Source organism: Gobius niger, assembly GCF_951799975.1.
Source record: "Gobius niger genome assembly, chromosome: 12".
In the NCBI taxonomy this organism is placed as follows: domain Eukaryota; kingdom Metazoa; phylum Chordata; class Actinopteri; order Gobiiformes; family Gobiidae; genus Gobius; species Gobius niger.
The window spans coordinates 18,901,706-18,923,684 of NC_136863.1; the positions used below are offsets into that span (position 1 = coordinate 18,901,706).

At 40.3% G+C, this 21,979-nt stretch overlaps 1 protein-coding gene across 2 annotated transcripts; it reads left to right on the forward strand.

The window, feature by feature from the left end:
• The first annotated feature begins 742 nt into the window (after nt 1–742).
• Nucleotides 743–20,317, forward strand: parvaa (parvin, alpha a). 2 transcript variants are annotated; one of them, XM_079568128.1, is made up of 13 exons: nt 743–1,013; nt 7,117–7,206; nt 7,890–7,960; nt 8,284–8,386; nt 8,568–8,708; nt 11,248–11,363; nt 11,436–11,494; nt 14,260–14,279; nt 14,370–14,431; nt 15,031–15,099; nt 15,223–15,324; nt 18,311–18,383; nt 19,543–20,315. In XM_079568128.1, the coding sequence occupies exons 1-13, from the start codon at nt 878–880 to the stop codon at nt 19,617–19,619; spliced, it is 1,119 nt and encodes a 372-aa protein (XP_079424254.1). In that variant the 5' UTR covers nt 743–877; the 3' UTR covers nt 19,620–20,315. The 2 variants fall into 2 exon arrangements, with proteins under 2 accessions (XP_079424254.1, XP_079424255.1); XM_079568129.1 differs by lacking the exon at nt 743–1,013 and adding an exon at nt 3,799–4,096 and having other exon boundaries at nt 19,543–20,317.
• The last annotated feature ends 1,662 nt before the right edge of the window (nt 20,318–21,979 follow it).

Sequence of the window (21,979 nt, forward strand, 5' to 3'; positions counted from 1 at the left end):
ACCAAGACCCGAACCAAGACCCAGACCAGACCAGGTTACTATAGTTGCCAGAATTAAAACCATAACCATGTACGCCACAGAAGCCAGGGCAAGTCCAGACCAGGTTTCCATAGTTACTGGAACCAAATTATTTCAGCGGTGTGGGAATTTCAACACAGTTTGAAAGATACTTTCAAGGATTTAAGGAGTTTCACGGATTTCAACAGTTTCAAGGATTTCAGGAGTTCCAAGGACTTCGGGAGATTTCGGGAGGCATTTTCAAGGATTTTTCAGGTACCTTTAGCAGGAACACTATTCCGCAGTCAATCGCAATGGCTTCAGCCATTGCAAAAAATTCTAGTTTTGATAAGACACTTAACAGATGGCATTGTTGGTACTTTTCTGGCCCCCACGGGTGCAAAGAATCATTGAGCCCTTGGGCAAGACACTTCACCCTCCTAGCTTGTATGAAGAGAGTAGTGGTCCGAGGGGCAAGTGAAAGTCATAGCCTATTACTAATATTATTATTATTATTATTATTATTATTATTATTATTATTATTATTATTATTATTATTATTATCATTATCTACAAAGGCTAGGTATTATGTAGTGTTTTTATTATTATTATTTGGCGAATACTTCCCACTTGTGCATCTGGCTTGCACCCATAGGCGCCTCATCCATCCACAGTCCGACTCCCTCCCTCCGCAGCGGGGCAGTAGGAGGAGGAGGGGCCTGACACTCGGCCAACTTCAGGAGAAAATGCTTGGAATTCCGTTTCCGCTTTAGGGAGTGGACGCAGGATCTCTCTTGTTTTAGTAACTCCGGGCTAAACTTTTTCCTCTGCGCGTCAACACCAAAAGCGAAGCGCGTTGGATTCGTATCAGTTCACCGCCATGGCCTCTTCGCCGCAGAAGTCCCCGTCCTCGCCGAAATCCCCGACGCCAAAGTCTCCGTCCTCCCGAAAGAAAGATGACTCTTTTCTGGGCAAACTTGGAGGAACTTTGGCCCGGAGGAAAAAAGCCAAAGAAGGTAAAGAAAAGAAAAAAACAGCCTACCAAAAAGACTCGGAAATAAAGTAGGAACGTTTTTCTTTTATTTGGAAGAAGACGCAGTGTAACAAGTCAACATCAAAGGGCAACCCAACGTGCTCTAAAACTTCATTAAAACTTAGATAAAGCTAGGTTATGTGGATAAAATAAAATCTTGATTAAATGTGGCAAATCATTGGGGGAAATCAGTCATAATTTGAGAACTGTGTGCGTCCCCCTCGCTGCGTCTCTCTCCATGTATGGTAATGAATCCTCTATTATATCGCTACTGCATGCGTAAAGAATGAGGCCTCTCCTCTGACTTCACAGGCAGCAGGCTTTAACCACTGCTTGATGAAAAAAAACCCGACTGTATAACAAGGTCTAAGGTTAAAGGTTATCTATTCTGCACTTAAAACGGGTCAGTATCTCGCTCATGGACAAGTACAAATGCGTGACAATAGAGATGAATGAATCAATTTGCTTGGAGAGGACACTGACCTCATCTGCCCCGCTTCTCCATTGAATGTGATTTCCTCAGCCTACTAGTCGTCTTTGATGTCCTTCATCAGACAAAGGTGTTCCAAATGAGTAAAACAGTGTAAGCTACTTCTGCAGACTCCATCTAAGGCCAAACAACTTCAATAAGGAATACTTAACTTAACATTTGAATGCATTTTAATCATGTGTGTGCATCTTGAAGTGAAAGCAGCCTTGGTTTTAACGCTGCTTTAGAAAAATCCACTCTTGGCATTTGGCCGAACCTTTTAATGTCATTTGGGCAAGCTGTCAGAATCAATGAAGGCATGGAGTTTAGTGTCTGGAGAATGTATTTAGACTAGAATAGCCTATGCATTTGGTCAGGGGTAAAGCAAACAGAAGCATAGAGTGAACAAGTATATCTCACACAGGTACGTAACCCACATCAAAAGATTTGTTAGCAGTTATTGAATAGTTAATTCCTTGTTTGTAGGGCTGTGCCATATGGTAAATTGCAATAGGCTACAAAGTTACTGTTACTATTATCACACAGGTGAAACTTGGAAAATTAGAATATCGTTAAAAAGTATTAATTTCTGTTATTCATTTCTGTTATTCAACTTAAACTGTGAAACTAATATATGATATAGACTCATTATGCAAAGTGACCTATGTCAAGCGTTTTTTGTTATAATTTTGATTATTATGGCTCAGCTTTAAAGCACAAATTAAAGATCTAATGAAAATTATAACAAATAAAGGCTTGACATATGTCACTTTGCAGGTAATGAGTCTAGATTAGGACACGGCCTGAAATCTATAAAAAGAAATATCACAATAACGATGTTTGACGATATAATTGACTATGAACAAAACACAAATTTCCTCACAAATGTGATCTGTCCGTGTGTTCTATAGTCTATAGACGATAGTTCTATAGTCAGCTCTATCAGAGCAGCATAACTGCACTGATAGAGCTGAGCGTATCATGTCCACAACGATATAGAAATATAACAGTGATATCAAAAAATTATATCCCGATAACGATGCGCGATACGATATGACCCACTCCTCGTCTATATCAGATATTAATTTCACATTTGAATTACAGAAATGAATGAACTTTTGAACGATATTCTAATTTTCCGAGTTTCGCCTGTATATTGCACCATTTCAACACAGTACGTTAGATTGTAATAAAATATCTCCCCGTCACATTGTGTCAAAAGAAGACTCATTCAAAAATCCAAATCTAAATTCTGTCTTAAATGTTTTATGTTGCACGTCTGCACCAAGAAAAAAATCCTAGTTTGTGAACCTGTTCTCACACTGGCAATAAAAAGTACTCTGATTCTGAAATCCAGGCTGAAATCAATCAAATTAGCTGAAAGACCTAATACTGCAATAATAAACCTGCTCAATCATTATCCTAAAAAAATATTGTTTGAATCAACTAGAACATTTACCCGGTGACTGTGCGCAATCTTCAACACCTGTGCACTGGAATGTGTCACTGCCCACATGTTTAGCTCCTGTGAAGAAGAGAATAGGTATTGCGATTTACTTCATTTATGAAAAGTGGATTGCAATTCTATATAAACCCTGTGATTGCTGCATAAGAAGTCAAACAAAGTGTAAACTTCATGTAATTTGTATTGTGACCCGTCAGCATTGTCTATGCCTTTTTACAAGTTAAATATGTTCCCTGGCCTATACTGTGCGAGCTCCACTTTGTGTTACTGTGGCTTGCCTCAGGGTTTCCAAACTTCCCTCTGCTTCTCATAAACCTCTTCTTCTAAATAGCACTTTAGTGAAAGTGAAATCCATCCATACCTCAGAGTTGTGCACACATGCATCCTGCTGAGAATGCTGTAGTGTATTGCTTTATAAGATGGACCTGTGCCCATCTCTTTGGCAGTGGTGCATTTCTCCATAGCAGACATTAGCTGGATAAGATATTGCAGTAAATCGAGCACCTGTTCCTCTGTGGAGGTGGGTTTTTATAGCTGTCTGTGGCCTCATTGTGGGTTTCACAGGGCCTGACATTCACGGTTAAAGGCCAGGTTTTATGATGAGATGGGAAAGGTCTCGTTCAATTGGATGATTACTTGGTGTCATTCAGGATGTTGTTGACCAGCTGAGCCCCATTTGATGCTGCCTTTGTCCCCTCCATGCACTGGCTCGTGTTCACTACAGGCCCACACACACACACACACACACACACACACACACACACACATGCAGGGTGCTTTATGATTTGATGGAAAGGGTGGGCTGGTCCCGCTCTTGTGCGAGCATTGATTAAATTTAAGTCTATGTGATGTTTATGGCACTGCGCTCTGCTACTATACCGACGACTTGACACAGAAAAAGACGGATAAGAAAGAGGCAAAAGACTTCCAAGTTCCAAATCCAATACGGTCGAGCTTGCTTTTGGAAATTCGTCCCAAGACAGAAGAACGCTGTTGCTGGCTTGGAGCGACACTACTAGCCTAGTCCTTGGAGAATGAGCTACAGGACACAGCGCCGTTAGCCAGGAGACGATGCCTAAGGCTGGGCAGCGGAGACGGATGAACATGGGATGTGGAGCTCTCTGTCCTCTAGGTAGGATGCTGTCTTGTTGTGACAGTCCCGCCGTGTGACTGGCTTGTTTTATTGTCGCTAATATTTAAACAAACAGATGCATGTATGCGGTCTATGGCCGAGAAAGGGGAGGAGAGATGTGCAGGAGGAGACGCCAATCACATCCGACATCCACAGAGGTGAATGTTGGACGTTAGCTTGCATGGTGTATAACTCAGGGGTTCCGTTCCAGCGTTTTCCGAATTTAAAAAAGTACTAAATTAAAAAAGTACCATCAAATATATGTCAAATAAAACAAGCTTGCGTTCTCCCCTTTGCTACAGTGCATGCATACTGCTTTAATGCATTACAAATATAGTGGCTTCTTTAACCACATCATTTGGTCATCTTTGTTTTTTGCATTCCACATTGCAGCTCCTTTCGTTGCTGCTCATGCCTCGTCTTCTTTAAATAGCTCAAGTGATGCTCGGAGTTAAAGTTCGTGCTAATTGGGCTGGTGTTAATGTATAGCTGCTATATTACCCTCCGCCAATCTGTGAATTGCCAACTGCTGACAGTAGCTATTATAGGCTTTCACATCTGTCCTCTTAAACACTATTAATTCAGCTACAGGATAGAAAGACCACTAGCTAATGATCAGACCAAAGATTTTGCAGTTTTGAGTGTGGGCCCAAAAAACATAACTTTTTGTGTGCCTTTACAACAGACTGACTTAACCAAAGGTAGTGTGCCATAGCTGTCAAGGAGCTGTACCTGATTTTTTTTTTTTTCTAGGTATGGAATGAAATTTGTGTTGTCTTTGTGGAGCGTATAAAGCATTTGTAACAATTTCATGAACTTGCAGGCCAGTTTTCTAGCATTTCTGTGAGCCTGAAAAGTGACCCTGCAAGTTGCAAAATATGCTGATAAACTCGTCCCGGCCGAGAATTGGGATGCAGCAAATCTTTTAGGGAAACTAGGAATGAGTTTGGACCTCAACTAACATTTCAATTTGGTTGTTTCCTCTTTCATTGTTTGAAATGAAAATGTCAGGTATAGGGCCTTTAACAAGGGAAGATTGATTGTGGTTTATTAGATAATTTGTTGTTGTTTTCCGTGAATTAACCAAAATACAATGGCTCATCATGCTAAAAAAAATAATTATTATTGTTAGCGCTATATTAGGTGATGCAACATCCATATTCCAAGTAGCCATGATATATCACAAAGTAACATAAGTCTTCTAGCTGGCTGAGATTTACATATTTTTTGCTTCTTCAGCCTAAAACAAAATCCATGGTAACTTAAATAACTGTGGTTTAAAAAGTAAAAACCAAAAAGAAAAAAAAGATCAGAATAAGGCTCTGCCGAAACATTATTGATTGAATGAATATACCTTGGACATCGGCTACCTGAGTTTGTGATTGTGTAAAGCGTTTATAGTTTTGATTTTCCCGATTAATTTAAATTTTAGCCTTGTTTTGATCCTGATTTCGTAGGCTTTAAGTTATGACATAATTTCACAGTTAAAAACGAATTGCTTGCATTTTTGTTTCGACTTAATGGAAGGCGCTTTGGAAATATTTAGTAAAAAAAATGCAGTATTCAAGTTATCCAATTTAACAATTTTTTCTCATATTATGCAGCTCTTATTTGTAGAGATCTAGACTACTTTTATACATAATACAATATATTTTTTTCTGTTTACTTGCCTTTGTAAGTCGATTATTGTGATCATTCAAATAGTGATTTTGATTTGATGGCGGTTTCAGTGTTTCAGCCCTATGGAAATCTGGGCCTGAGTGGATAGAGTTCAAGGGAGGATGTTGTTCCAGTCCAGACAGGGACATGTACAGGATGTTCACTTTGTGCTCATCTAAACACACACACACACTGCCCCGGATCAAGCCTTCGGAGGTATCTGACACACTGAGCAGAACGGCATGCTGGGAGTCTGTAAAGCCCGCTGAGAGGCAGGAAACAGCAGCACACTGTTTTTATCTGACGTCACGTGGTGCTTCACAGTGATGCTGCTAATGGTTGTTTGTGGAATCAAGGGGACATTTAAGGAGGCATCCGAGCCACGCTGGAGGTCTGCACTGAGGTGTTGTGGTTGTTTCTGCGCCCCCTGCCCCGCATGCACCTTTAAACCAATTAAAATGTGAGCCGCACAGCACTACCCGCTGTAAATAACTTTGTTTGGCAACTTTTAATTGTGCGGCCCCTCCCCCATCGGCATAATGTATTTTCATTTTGTAGGAAGCACATATTAAAAAAATGTTTTCACAAGACCTGAATTTTGGGCAAAAAATTGGGAGTTTTTGAGGATGTTGGGGTAAAAAATCCCTGATCAAAGAGCAAAGATAAAGCATGTTTTTTGCAAAAACTGTTGCGGCTACCTCTGCAAGACAGGTGGCACACCAAAGCATATGGTTGGTTACTGTTTGAAGCGGTGAATCTGAAGTGAATCTCATGTGTTTGTCCGCTCCTTATGCCATGCTGGGTGCTCGGGCCAAAAGATGCCAGTACAAAAACAATATATCCGCTTTACTATAACAAGGTTATAGTAAACAGGACATTCATCAAAAAGCGTAATTCTCTCTCTATTATGGTTCAGAAAATGCAGTCTACAACATAAAATATAAACTTGTGACCAATTTTCTAGGGCTGAAACAACTAATTGATTAATTGACGACTAATCGATTATTGAAATAGTCGACAACTATTTTAGTAATCGATTAATAAAACTCAAATAGAGCAAAAATTACATGAAAATTTAGTGTTTTTGATGAAAACCTACTTTGTTTTTAAAGTTAGGGTCTGTAATGTTTTACATTGTAAAATTAAACAATTGTACAACAAAATTGCGTGGATCAGATAAGGTAAGATCAGTAAGGTTAGTCCTGAGCCGCTGAGCCGCCACATCATGACCATTATGTTTTTGGAGGTTGGGGAAACCGGAGCACCCAGAGGAAACTTTGCTGGCTGCCTTCAGCGCTTTTCTGAATCATTTTTTGAATCATGCACCATTCAATGTCTTTTGTGTGTGTTTGTCTTTTCAGTTTCGGATCTCCAGGAAGAGGGGATAAATGCCATCAACCTTCCTCTAAGCCCCTCCCACTACGAGCTGGACCCTGAGGACACTATGCTTGGTAAACACTCTAAGGCTGCCTGTGTGTTTCTCTATGCTCTGGACTAGACAAAAAAACTAACAAAAATCCCTTATTTCTGGTTGTAAATGTAATGCACAGTATCAGGAATTTTCTCTCTACTATAGCACATATATCACATAATTTCCCTATGTTTTTCTCAAAAAAATTGCTAGAAAGAAATGAATCAGAGATGGTTAATGTAGTTTGACTCACAGAAGTGTATTTTGAAAGCAGTTATGGTTGAATTTCCGGCCTTTTATGATAATCATGCATGAAAATAATGCGAGAGACAATGTAATTTAATGCTGCAATTCCGTGTCCTCCGGTTATGGGCAGAAGCAGCGCTTTGGCAGCCAGGGGTTTGCAGTGACGGTCCATGAGCTGGCTTTATTATCGGACAAGTACATTTTAGCCCAAAGTCAACATTGCTGCTTGTGCTGCCAAATCCTTTTGTGGAGAGCTCATAGGCTTGTCCTGCATGTTTGATCCATGTGCCACCTCGCAGATACACTGTTCAAGCATTAAGAGCTCACTTCGCCTAACGCTTTCAATTATGGAAAATTGCTGAAAACCTGTTAGATGAATTTGGACTAATACATAACCTTAGAAAAAAAATTAAGCCTGTCACCCTCCACCATTACCCATGATATTTATTTAATCCAATTTCGTGTTCTCATTTTCAGAGGAGAATGAAGTGCGGACTATGGTAGACCCCAACTCCAAGAATGACCGCAAACTACAGGAGCTTATGAAGGTAAGTTACTCTACAGCAGTGGTTTTCTATTGGTGGGTCGGGATGCAAAAGTGTGTTCATTGGGTCGTGAGCCTTATGTCTGGAAAAGGATTTAAAAAAAACTTAGGCTTATCTAAGGTTTCTTAATTATAATTTCTGAGAAAACGACACTATTTTGCATTATTATTATTATGACAAATTGACTTCTTATCTGGGTTGCGGCTTGCCATCCTAGAGTGATGGTGTGTCGTGAAGCCATTCCATTTGAGAACCACTGCTCTACAGCATTACATTAGCCAATGAACAAATCAAATCCATTGTCTGTTTTTCTTTTCCTCATTAAGGTGCTGATTGACTGGATAAATGACGTTCTCGTCGGGGAGAGGATTATTGTCAAAGACCTGGCTGAAGATCTGTATGACGGGCAGGTGCTGCAGAAACTATTTGGTGAGAATTGTTCTAAATCAAGACAAGACACTAAACTAAACCTTCCTTGGTGTTGTGGGTGCGTTACTGTCGGCAACTAATGAGGAAATTAAAGAGCCTGCTGACTCAAGAAAAAAAAGATAAATAGGAGTTGATCTCCACAGGTGTGTTTGATAGCATTAATCTGACTGTTTGATTACAGAGAAATTGGAGGGTGAGAAGCTCAATGTGGCAGAGGTGACGCAGTCGGAGATCGCCCAGAAGCAGAAGCTGCAGACGGTGTTGGAACGGATCAACGACTCCCTCAAACTGTCGACAAGAAACATCCGCTGGAATGTTGACTGTAAGAACTACTCACACATATCTATTTTCTTCCTTTTTTTTTTAGACCGTTTGTTACTGTGGGGAAATGTAATTGAATTGCAATAAAAGCAGCTTGTTATTTGAAAGCTCAATGGATGGGAAGTGAAATATTTATGTTTTTTTTTTTATCCAGTTGACCTAATAATAATTATGCAAATTCATAGCTAATAACCACACAAAAAGTGGTAGTTAAAGCATATTTGCGCCATTACAGTAATAACTTACAAAGTTTATTAAGAGGAAGACCTATAAAAGCTTTATCCTGACTACCCTTACCTTCTTTACAGAGATGCATTTCATGTTCTTGAGACTCTTTAGCGCGACTTTCACTGCTCCTGCTGTTCACCGTCTGTCTGCGCTTGCTCAGATCTCCACTTAACGGATTTCTGCCTGATCGTACTTTGTCTAGCATTAGATGACCGTGCTTCTTATTGAGCCGTGAGCTCTCACATTGACAACACCGAACAGGGAATGTGGCCGTGCCGCGTGTCAATACAAATCGCCACCTCTCCTCTCTTTGATGGCTCTCTCTTATCACACTGCTATAATTACTAACATGCAGGCTTTTACTTGCGTTATTAGGCCTGTAACATTGTACAGTATGTGAACTGCAAATGGGAGCCCCGCACGTGGCTGGAGTCATGTGCTCCACTGGTGCTTTATCAAATGTGCTCATTGGACCAATATGATATGAATTCTTTAATGCACCTTCTGTATAGGTTCGTCCTTGAGAGCTCTCTCCTCTGGGGGCTCGTCTTCAGAAATGCTAAAGAGCGCCGTGAATAACATCGAATGTAATTGATTTTTTTTTTTTTCTCTTTTTTTGCTTTGCTTTTTATTTGAAGAGTTTGCTTTTAATCAATTCTCTTTTGTCTCGCCTCGCTTTCATCCCCTCATTCAGCGGGCCTCAGAAAAACACTCGTCCTGATGTAACTTATTTGGATCCTCTTATGCGGCGAGGAGCTAATAGGTTTTATGAAGGCTTTTAGCTGGCACACGGTGATTCGCCACTGCCACGGGAGACAATCAAAGGCTCGCGGTAGACACTTAATTGATCCTGATTGTATTGTTGATCCAAAGGTAAATCCTATCCGTTCGTTCGGATGAGTGAAGATGCGCTCGAAGCCACTTTTTCATCTCGTATCATTCTTAAATGTCACACAACAACAATGCTCTTAGTATCTCAAGGCATAAACAGTATTTTTTTGAAAAGAAGGAGTCAAATAATCAATAAGCAAATGATTACGTCATTATATCTTAAAAATAGTCACCAACTGCACATGAAGGCATTATGTATTTGGGGCTTATGTATGTTAGGCTACGCATTTGACTTGAATACAGTTAAAATTATTACTATTTAAGGTTTTGCCAAAGTTTTGTCTTGGGTTCCCTGGTTTGACATTTTTGGGATGTTTATTACTTTACTAAATGAGCAACATTTAACACTGTGACTGTGGTAAAATGAGCGAACATCCGACTATCCTTGAAAGTTTTCCTGATAAAATTGGTTAAAGAAGGTTTACTTGGCACATGTCTTTGTTTAAAACAGGTGCGTAAGAGAAGGCATAGAGGCCAAACGTAGAACAGGAAAAATCTCTCACACTGTATACTTGCAACACCAGTGTTACTTTATTAATGCAACGTTTCGGCCAGTGGCCTTTGTCCACATTTTGAAATGTCCACATCTTGCCTGTCGAAGGCCGCTGGCCGAAACGTTGCAAGGAAGACTGGTGTTGCAAGTATACAGTATGCGAGATATTTTTCCTGATAAAATTGGTTAAAAAAAAAAGTATGATCTCCACAAGCATTATCTCAAAATAAGTCATGATTAGTAAAACATTAAGTCAACAGAATAGAGTCATATATATGTGCTCAATGTCCAAGATTAACTTTTAATTAAACTTGTAAGCAAGTGCTTTTATTTGTACAACAAAATAGTGTTCAGGTCCACTGTGGGTCAACCTGACAAGCATGTTTTTGAGGTAGAGGACACAGTAGCACCCAGAGTAAACCTGGCTGGCTGCCTTCAGTATCCTCTGAAACGGTGCAGCGCCTCCTGGGTTTATCCCTGTTTCAGAGCATGGTGTCCTGCACTGATCAGCTCCACCTCCTCCTTCCTCTTCCTCCTGTGCAGCTCCCTCCGCTGCACAACAGTCTTTCACCATCTCCTGGGAAGAGCTTAGCCATTTGTTTTATTCTCCAGTGAACGTCCATGCAGGTGTGGGGAGCTGTTGGTGCCTCTTCAGTGTTTCAGAAGAAGACATTTGTAGGTCTCAAATTGGTTTAGCTCATAGCTAGCTTTTTGTTTACCTTTAAAAGGTTGCTTTCTTCAGGAACATTATGGACTCTCTGCAGTAAAAAAAAAAAAAAATCCACCAAACCCCACAAAAACACGGCAAAGACGTACAAATGTGTCCAGTTAAACAATGTGGAGCACAGAAACCACAAATGCAGTTCACACCAAAAAGGTTTTGAATTTTGAATTGAAATGTATGTTTTTTTTCCCCCTTGATCTCTAGCGGTCCATGCCAAGAGCATTGTTGCCATTTTGCACCTGCTGGTGGCGCTATCCCAGCACTTCAGAGCCCCCATCCGACTACCGGACCATGTGTCCATTCAGGTGGTGGTCGTGCAGGTGAGGCCTCTTATATACAGGTGTCCCATAACCAAACTCAATGTATGTAAACAAATGTGGTGTGGGTTTCAGAAACGAGAGGGCATCCTTCAGTCCCGACAGATCCAGGAGGAGATCACGGGAAACACAGAGTAAGTCGCTTCACGTCACATTCAAGTAAATTTTGAGCATCTTTGCAAAGCCATACAAGGAAAAGTATGAAATGTACATTCAGAAGACTATGTTTTTGATGAGATGTAAAAAAAATGGTCACTTCAATCTACAAACTCCAGTCCTAAGCCTTGATAAATGAAGTGTAGCATCAGAAATATCTGCCACGTCTTTATCTCACAGAGGGAAATGTTTGAAAGGAAAGCAGAAATTTTGTCATTACCTCCACCGGTAGTTTTGATTAGAAAAACTCAAACTAACCCCTGTGTCAAAGCTAAAATACCCTTCTGTTGGGCAGACTTTGAATACACTAAAGTAATTTTCGGTTATAAGAACATGTCCTTGCCCCTAAACCAGTATCGCCCAAGCCCTTCTTCAGAGCACCAGCAATAATGTCACTACCCTTTTCTGTTTCTAAATCTAACATCCCATGATAGACATCTCTCATAAGTCCATCGTTACAAGCCCTTTGAAAGCCTATCCTTGGACAAGAGTCACTCACATTCAGACAGGGACTAATTGGCAAGAGATTTCTTTGAGTCCGACCGAATTGAAGCTTTAGAGATGTTTCTTTTGATATTTCATATGAAATGGCACAGATCACCGGGGCGACTGGAGATATGGCAGCCGCGCAGCAGTAAAATATTTAAATTATAATCAAGTGTATTCAAGAATGTATTGTCCTGTGTCGTCCATTGGAGCCAGGCGGATAAAAGAGCTCCACTCAAGTTTGCCGAGAAGTGGTTCGTGCGAAACAAAAGCAGCTCCGGGCTTTGATGACTGAATATGTGACCCCATGATGTCTTTAATATTTATCACACTGCACTTATTGCTTGGGTAATACAGAAAACTATTCATATTATTCACATAGTCCGCTTTTTACCTGGATCTCAAGGAAAGCGCTGTAAAGGAGTTGATGTTGCCCGGGTGGCATTCAGTGCAGGGCCTTGGGTCTGGAGACGGCCTTCAGCATCAAACCTGGACTAATGGCACATGAAAAATGCTATCACTGAGTCTATAGCAGAGAAAATGAGTGGTGCTCAGCAGGGAAAATGATTTACTAGTATTTTCATTGAAAAATATGTATGGATTAGATTTGTGATACCCAATTATCTGTTGTACATTAAAACTCAAATTTAAAAAGGAGTAGTGGTATGCAATTCAAAATATTGTATAGTAATAGATATTAGGTCTTGTTGTAATTAATATTCTCTTGCCTTTTGTGAAATCAACAATTATATTTTGACATTTGAGATCAAAGCAGGTCCCCTTTTTTCAATCCTATAAGCACATTTCATTAGCCTTAGCGGTGCCTTGTTTTGAATGCTGACTCGATGGTGGCTAATGAACTGAACATTGGGACGACAGCACATGCTTTCCCATGGTAACCCAATCACAACAGAGTGGTCCATTTGACTAATCAGGCCTGAGTGACCTTATAGGGGAAGGGTCTGAAAGCTGCATGAGTATGTAGTTAGTGTTCAGCGTTCTTGAAGCCTAAATCAGGTTAAGAGTAGATTAACTGACAACGTTGTTGAAAACGTGTACAAAATATAAACAATTGTGTATACGGCAAGATTAATTTTCTGTGCTTTTTAACCTTTTTAAATGTTTTGCTATAGTAGAATTATGCATATTTAACCTCTTCCATCTCAGTTTAAAACAATGTCATGAGATGGTGCTCCACTGTGTTTTTAACATCCAAAAAACATTCATCAGACTCATTCTGATCTTTGGGTTTACCTTTCTATACATTGTCATTATTTTAATTGACAGAACACTGTCACTTAACTGTCACTTACTTATGATCTTTTTTGTCTAAAGCAGTATTTCCATGAGTAGACAACCATTGTATTGAAACATGTGATGGCACATAGACTGTCACACATCAGCATCCTTAGAGGCAGCAGCAGCAGTAGTGATAGAGATAACCACGGGCCAACAGCACACACCTTTACCATGGATACTCTGTTGACACACACGCGCGTTCGCTCCTCAGTCACAGTGGAAATCCGGTTATTACCAGAGCTCTAGGACCATTGCCCGGGCCTGCCTGCATTTGCCATCCCAGATTACACCATGACCGCGTGTTACTGCGCGTGTTAGTGGGGGGTGAGCAGGGGGGGCAAAGCCTGCCCTCCTTGCCATTTGTCGCTGCCCGGCCTGCTGCGATATCTCCTCCTCCGGGGACGCCTCCTCCTCCACACCACCAGCACCTGAGCCTTTCCAAGAATCGCCGCTGTCCAGGGTGCTAACATTGTCATATAATAAGAATAGACTCTTTCCATAGAACTGCAGAATAGCAGCATTGTAGCGTCTTTATTGTGTCTGTCCCCAGTAGTGGGTGTCATTGTATGGCTATTTCAACACCTTTCCCTTGTGCCTTTTATTGTTAATCAAATTATAACATCCTCTCGACGACCATTGTGAATGCTATTGCAGCATAATTCTGCTGCATTCCTTTGTGATTGAATTTATGTTTTTTCTTTTTTTAAACAGCCCCACAGAAAAACGCCTGTTGGGACGCTGAGTATTATTTTACAGATTTTATGGATGTTGGATTACAATTAATATAATGTGTTTTGATTGTCAGATCCGGACCTTTTTTTAATAAAATAATATTTTTATAATGTTGTATTGCCAACTATTGGACATTTACATTTCACACTTTGTCACTGCTATAATACATTTGAATCCAAATGGTCAATGGGTAATATTTGGCTAATGTTTTGATCTTTTTTCCCAGGGCTTTCTCTGGCAGACACGGTAAGTGCTTTCACCAGGAACATTGCTTTGTTGCATTGTGAGTTTTTCGGGGGGGGGCAGATAATGGATATGTGGTACATTTCTCCACAGAGCGTGATGCCTTTGACACTCTTTTTGACCATGCGCCTGACAAGCTCAACGTTGTCAAAAAGGTACAGGACTCGACCTTTTGCTTCGGAGACCATTGCACTTATAAAGGTTACTGTGAGCAGAAGTGGGTAGAGTAGCCAAAATATGTACTTGAGTAAAATCATTTTAAAGTGTTGTGAGGCAAATAATTACTTACTGAAATTACCACTTGAGTGTAAAAGTCTCAAACAAAAAATAAATTAATGCGCAGTATCTTGATATGTCTTTGGAGTACACCGTTAATATAAGATATGAGAACATCTTTGAAAGTTTGAAATAATTTAAAGTTTAATTAATTGTATATATTTTGTCATATACAGATTTACTTGAGAAGCGTAACCAATATGTTTTACTTAAGACTACTGTTAATTAAAACATTTTTACTCAAGTAGAAGTAAAACGTACTTTGATAAAACTACTCCAATGAGTGGTCATGGACAAGGACACTAAAGAGTTGCATGAAAGCATCAAAACAAACATGGATAATTGTATTCATAAGGACACATGCCTCTATTACTATCAAACACAAAAGCATAGTATTTTATTTAATAATGATAAGAGTGAAAATATTATTTAATGACCCTGATGATTCTTATGAGAGACTCTTGTAAATCCTTTTCAGACGCTGATTACATTTGTCAACAAACATCTGAACAAGCTCAACCTCGAAGTGTCTGAGTTGGATACACAGGTGCCACATACTACATAAACTGCCATGAAATACACTGCTTTCAGTCAAAACATCTTATCCTTGATAAATATTTGTTCATCATTTTTGAAAGAAATAATGCTGTGTTAAATATCTTCTCTGTAGTTTGCTGACGGTGTTTACCTGGTCCTTTTGATGGGGCTGTTGGAGGGATACTTTGTGCCACTGTACAACTTCTTTCTCACACCAGAGAATTTTGATCAAAAGGTAAAAAACACCCCTGAAAACTTGAACATTTCGAACTATGTTGGAAAGTATAAAAGCAAGGTATTGTCAATAGTAAGTTTTGTCAGTGCATTCTCACTGCTGAGGCACAATGCTCTTAGAAAGTGCAGTTCAGCTCAGTAGTCTTTTTTTCCTCCAATGTTTAATTTTAACTGTTACACAACATGCAGTTTGACGCTGACCACTTATTTTGTGTTAGAAACATTCAATGTGAATTTTTGAATGAAATATATATGCTCCTGATCTTTGAGAAACACCCCTCACTCTGTGCTTCACTTTGGGCCTCTCTTTCTCTTTCTGTCTCTCTCTCTCTCTCTGAACCCATCTGTTTTCTGCAGAGCCTATTGAGTCTTGGTTGTAGCACTGTGTCATTCTGAACAGGCACTACACTTGGACACCACAGTAACCTTTTGTCTGGGTCTTGGCCGTTCTACTTTTGCCAGTCTGCTGAACAGAGTAGACAGTGTGACTACAGTGTCCCTGCTGTGGTCCTGAGGAGCAGAGCCGGCCCCTGGGCATCTGTAATCTGTCCATACAACACACTGGAGTGGCTCCGGGGCGCACTCCATTACAGTGTGAGTGCCCCAGGTTCACAAACGAAGCATCTCTCGCAGCATACTCCTATTAGCGCCCCATTAGGACAGTCTCTACAGAGCTGTACATTTCTGGTTTGGTTTCTGTGTGTTTTAGTGTGAGATGTTTGCTGTCCCACTTTGCTGCTGCACATTTCACCATGATAGGATTGAGACAAGCACTTAAGGGTTATTAGATGATGAGGATTCAAAGTGATGGATAAACATATTTTCTTAAACAAAGCTTTTCTGTAACCGTAATGAGGAGTGGCTGATCATATTAGGAAGGAAGGAAGGAAGGAAGGAAGGAAGGAAGGAAGGAAGGAAGGAAGGAAGGAAGGAAGGAAGGAAGGAAGGAAGGAAGGAAGGAAGGAAGGAAGGAAGGAAGGAAGGAAGGAAGGAAGGAAGGAAGGAAGGAAGGAAGGAAGGAAGGAAGGAAGGAAGGAAGGAAGGAAGGAAGGAAGGAAGGAAGGAAGGAAGGAAGGAAGGAAGGAAGGAAGGAAGGAAGGAAGGAAGGAAGGAAGGAAGGAAGGAAGGAAGGAAGGAAGGAAGGAAGGAAGGAAGGAAGGAAGGAAGGAAGGAAGGAAGGAAGGAAGGAAGGAAGGAAGGAAGGAAGGAAGGAAGGAAGGAAGGAAGGAAGGAAGGAAGGAAGGAAGGAAATAGTGTTCAGTTGTTAGTCCTGAGCTGCTGCAACTGAGCCGCACTGGTCAACCTGACCAGCATGTTTTTGAGGTAGAGGAAACGGTAGCACCGGGAGTAAACCTGGCTGGCTGCTTTTAGTGCTCCTCTGATCCTCTGAAACAGTGCAGCACCTCCTGGGTTTGTCCGTGTTTCAGAGCGTGGTGTCCTGCACTGGTCAGTTCCTCCACCTCCTCTTTCCTCTTCCTCCTGTGCAGCTCCCTCTGCTCCACAACAGTCTTTCACCATCTTCTGGAAAGAGCTTAGCAATTAATCTGGTTTATTGCCCAGTGAACGTCCAATAGCCAGAACAATAAATGTGTGGCTTAGCTGTGAGTCTCGCCCGGATACCTCCTCTTTTGTCCTTTTTTTGTTCCCTCTAGCTCCTCTTGTGACACCTCCACTGTGCTGCAGGTTTAGGTGGCTCTTGGTGCCTCTTAAGTGTCTCAGAAGAAGAAATGTGTAGGTCTCAAATGGGTTTAGCTCATAAGCTAGCTGTTTACTTTTAAAAAGCTGCTTTCTTCAGAACCATTATGGACTCTTTGCAGTAAAGAAATTCCACCGATCCCCACAAAAACACGGCAAAGATGTACAAAAGTATCCAGTAAAACAATCTGGAGCACAGAAACCACAAATGCAGTTAGCAGAAAAAGGCAAAAAATTCAGCTGTACCGAGACAGAGGGAGGTTGCTGCATTTTACATCTGATGAAGGGCACGATAAAAACCATCATTCTAGTAGACTTACTCGATGTGTGACTGGATTGTCCATAGGAATAGCTTATGTTGCATTTCATGGTAGAAAAAGGCCAATTGTCTTCTTTTCTCTTTGCGTTGTTGTGATCTTGAAGGTCATACTCCTCACAATAAGGCCCTGTAGCAGGAAGCTGTTAGTTGCTCTCAGCGGGGACTCATGAACATGGTACAAAAACCTCTTTCAAAATGTTTTTCTTTCTCTCACTTTTCCACTTTTATCACTTACAATGAGAGTGGTTACACACATCAGGAGTTCTCTATTTTAGTGCAATATCTATATAATTCCGCTGAAACGATTGTTTGAAAGGGTTCTGCTGCCGTTCTGTTTTCAATAAACAGCAGTCTCGTGTTTCATTCAAGACCAGTTTCCATGGAAGAGCTGCTGTCTTTGTAGATCAAATCTGTGGAAATACAATAATGGACAGCATTAGTGAAGTTTTCTTTTTAGATATAATTTTTTCATGTTTCATAAAAAAAAATGTCTGAATTAACAATGCTTTTGCAGTACAACTATAACCACTATTTAAGCTGTTAACTAGAAGACTCTGGATCTGGCTATTTGTCCTCAAATTTCTCTATAACTTGGCCTTAAACAAAGAGTAAAGATGAAATGCAATGACATCATCTTTGATATATTCTGGGTGTCTGTGATTAAAAAACAAAAAGGCTTATACTGAGTAATTTTGGGGGTTTGATGGAACAGACTGTCACTGTAAAAATACAGTGTCTTTTTCGTCTCCTCCGTGTGACTCTGTTTCATGACAAATGGACAAACAGGTATTTGTACAGCTGCTGAAGGCCTAAGTCTGTATTTACCGACAAAGCAGCAAATCCACCTGGGTGCATTTGGGATTTGGTTTCCACGTGCCCTTATCACTTATCTCATAAACAGGCCGTGTGTGTGATATGGGCCTCTATTGAGTGAGTACACAGGAGCAGCTGATGTGCTCTGCTCTGTCTGCAGGTCCACAATGTCTCCCTCTCCTTTGAGCTGATGCAGGACGGGGGACTGGAGAGGCCCAAGCCACGACCAGAGGGTACGATGCACGGGGTTACCTGGGGTTAAGGGTCATGCCTCACTTACATTGCAACATTACAATACAGACGTGACTGACGGACATCTATGAGTGCACACATGTATGTGTTGCATTATAACCCACAGCAGTACTTGGATTATTCAGTGACAATACTGTATCGCTTCAAAAATTGAAGGAAGAAAGTGCTTTTACTGTGGCTTCCAGATGACTACTTTTTGAAAACGTTTTCTAAATTGGCACACCGCACACTCAATGACGACTGAGTGCTTACACAGATATGTAATTAGAATGCTGTTCAGTAAATGAGCTTGACATGAGCTTTTTGTGAAAGCTGAATTGTTTACTGTATAAAATCAACAAACGGAATTCAAAACAGTGGGGTTGGCAATATAACATACATAAAGCAATTCACAATTTTCTTAGCACCTAGACGGCAATTCTTGTGCATATAAGGGTCATTTATCAAGACTGGTGCTAAATAGCGAGTTCAAGCTGGGAGATAATACTATATGGCTATCTGTTGTCATGTTAATTTACCTTTTGTGTTACTGGCTATGTTTACAATAGTAAATTACTGCCATGGAGTGTGGAGGGAATGAATATTGACAGTATGTGGCAGTTTGAGAAATGTGTGACACAGGCAGATAAAGCGCAATAAGTGTAAGCCGTTGTTATTTATTAGGCCACAGTTCTTAATATACCCGCCGTGGAGACTGAATTTCAGCCCACAACGAGTTCGACACCCCTGCCCTAGGATATTGCCTTCAGTAGGTAACTATCACCATCTGCTGCTTCTGAAAGTTCTCACTTGACTGTGATTGGTTAAATCTGCCTGTCACTCACTCAGGCAATGACATGGATTGACAAATATCTGTGTTTGAGCTTAGAGTTGTGTTAAACAGGCTGGATCACAATATGACAATCACCCCAAATTATCACAGAGATCGGATCATGATTTGATTTTTAGCATCATATCTCCCAGCCCTGTAGTTACGTTTCCGCATACTTAAACAATCCGAGTCCTGAAGGTCACAATTACATAAAAACCTTTTGAATATTGTTGTCTCTTGTGCAAAAATAATGGCTCAATTTGAAGTGACATAGCCTTTTTAGTTGTGTTTTGTGTTCGGCATAAGTATAACGGCCTTCTTGTTTGCAGACATTGTGAATTGCGATCTCAAGTCTACGCTGCGTGTCCTGTACAACCTCTTCACCCGCTATAGAAACGTGGATTAAGGCCGCTCCACTCCATCAGATGAACCTCAAAGACAAACACTACGTTGTATCTGCGGATGCCTCCCCCCCCCCCCCTCCTCATTCTTTTGCTTGTTTTTGTCCTCTTTTATTTAACTTTTTGCCATAATCAACTTTGAGTAAGTTATGTGGCTTTGAAAGCATGTCGAGGTCCCTTTAAGACTTTAATTAATGCATCTGGATGTTGTTTTGAATTGTATATTTTACCTAAGACTTGCCTCCATTCAACATTGGGGATTTTTTATATAACCACAAAGCTTGTTTTTTAAGCCAAAAGAGGACACGCTACTTGTATTTATTGTACATTTTGAGATACTTACTTTGCCATTACTTGTAATTTTTTGTTTATGCACCATGTCTTCCTTACACATTTCAAATATCTGACCAAATAGTATATTGTTGAAGTTGTGTTCTAATTTGAAGTATGTTGAGTATAATTCTTGCTGTCTGCTCTCTGTAATACGGTTAATCAGACAGGACATTATGAGCATTGGCATTTTCCCCTCTCTATGGATGTTGGGAGGTGGAAAAAAGGGGGAACAAAAAATATGGGGAGGTTGACGTTTGCAGGCTTTGAGACTGAAACTCGGTCAGCAAAAAACTTTTATGAAATGCTCCCAGTGTAAAATGGTTACCTTATTTTCCGGACTATAAGTCGCTCCGGACTCTTAAGTCACATCAGCCAAAAAAATGCATAATGAAAAGGAAAAATCAGAGTGGAAATAACAAACATGTGCAATTATATATTTTGATATATAAGTCGCACCTGAGTATAAGTCGCATACCCAGCCAATCTATGAAAAAAAGTATGACTTATAGTCCGGAAAATACCGTACTTGTTTTTTGTTTCTTTTTTGGGGGTTAAGAGGTCCAAAAGGAGGTTTCATGAGAAACCGTAAATGCTATCAGTTCAATACAATAGCCATAAATTGCCTCAATTGCCAAATATCATCCAAATTTATATTTTTGTATTCCACCCTGTAAAACACTGCTGCAGCTATGGATATTATTATTCTCTCAACCATTTCCCCCTAAACTTACTGTAACTTGGGCAATAATGATTGGTGGCTTTTATAATTATAATTGACAGGTGGTCACATTGTTCTGATTTGATGCATACGATGATTATTTGTATTATATTCAGTTCTGAAATTCTTCAAATGTCTCAGATACTGTATTATATATTCCATGTTTTATATCTGACTTATTGCATAAATACTTTTGTAAAGCCAGCCACAGCTGTCGGCACATTCCCTCTTATTGTTCTTTCTGGCTGTGTGGCCCTGCACTTTCAAATACATCGTTCAGTCCCACTTCATGGACGTGGATTGTTTGTTTTTTATTTACCTTTCAGAGTGTGTTTCTAACAAACTGAAATTGGGTTCAGATTGGTTCCAATTCATCCACGACAGGGAGACATGACAGCCAATACTTTTTTAATAAACTGGGAGCGATGATTAGAAGAATGGTGTGAAAGCTCTGAATTGCGCTGACCCCAACCGTGTTTGACAGACATTTTTCCACATTCCACTGTGGCCTGTGTAATTAAACTGCAGTATTGCTGTTCTTTGTTGACACAGAGGTATGTTGCAAAATAAACGTTCTTCTGACTTAAAAAGAAATAAGTTATAGTTTGCAATATTAGAAAACTGTATGATCTTTTATAGTGTAGAACTTTTATAGTATGTCATAACTTTCATTACCAGCGCATAAAACTTTTAAAGTAAGGTGATGTAGAAAACAGTAGGCCCACTAAAACGTTTACATTAAACTATCCTTGGGTTGCTATTGTGAACTGAGCGCTGTTAAGTAACTGACTGAGACTTCAGTTTTCATTAAAGGGGGGTATTATGCAAAATCGACTTTTTCAAGCTTTACATCATGTTATTATGTCATTCCCTCATTAAAAAACATGCTTGAAGTGTTGCCTTGTTACATTCACGTATTTTTGAGTAATCTGTAAAAAATCTGATGGCAGCCATTTTAGGGACAGCTTTGTGTGAGTCCTCCCCCACCTCCTGGAGACGCCTCCGAGCTTTCGTCACCAGCCGAGTAACCAACCACTGCTCCTCAGCAGAACCCCCTCCCCGCTGATGCCACAGACAGCGTGTGGAGGGGGCGTGTTGGAAAGAGTCAGAGGTTCTTAAAGAGACAGAGGCCTATTTCAAGACATTTGCTACAGCCATTTTGAGAGAGCAATTTTATACAAGGCAGTTATTTTAATTTACTGCATTTACAGAAGGTTTCGTCATCATTGTAGTGTGCTATAGACTGGTGCTATGTGATTGAAAAAAGCATAATACCCCCTCTTTAAGTAAAGGTGCATTATGCAACTTTTTGGA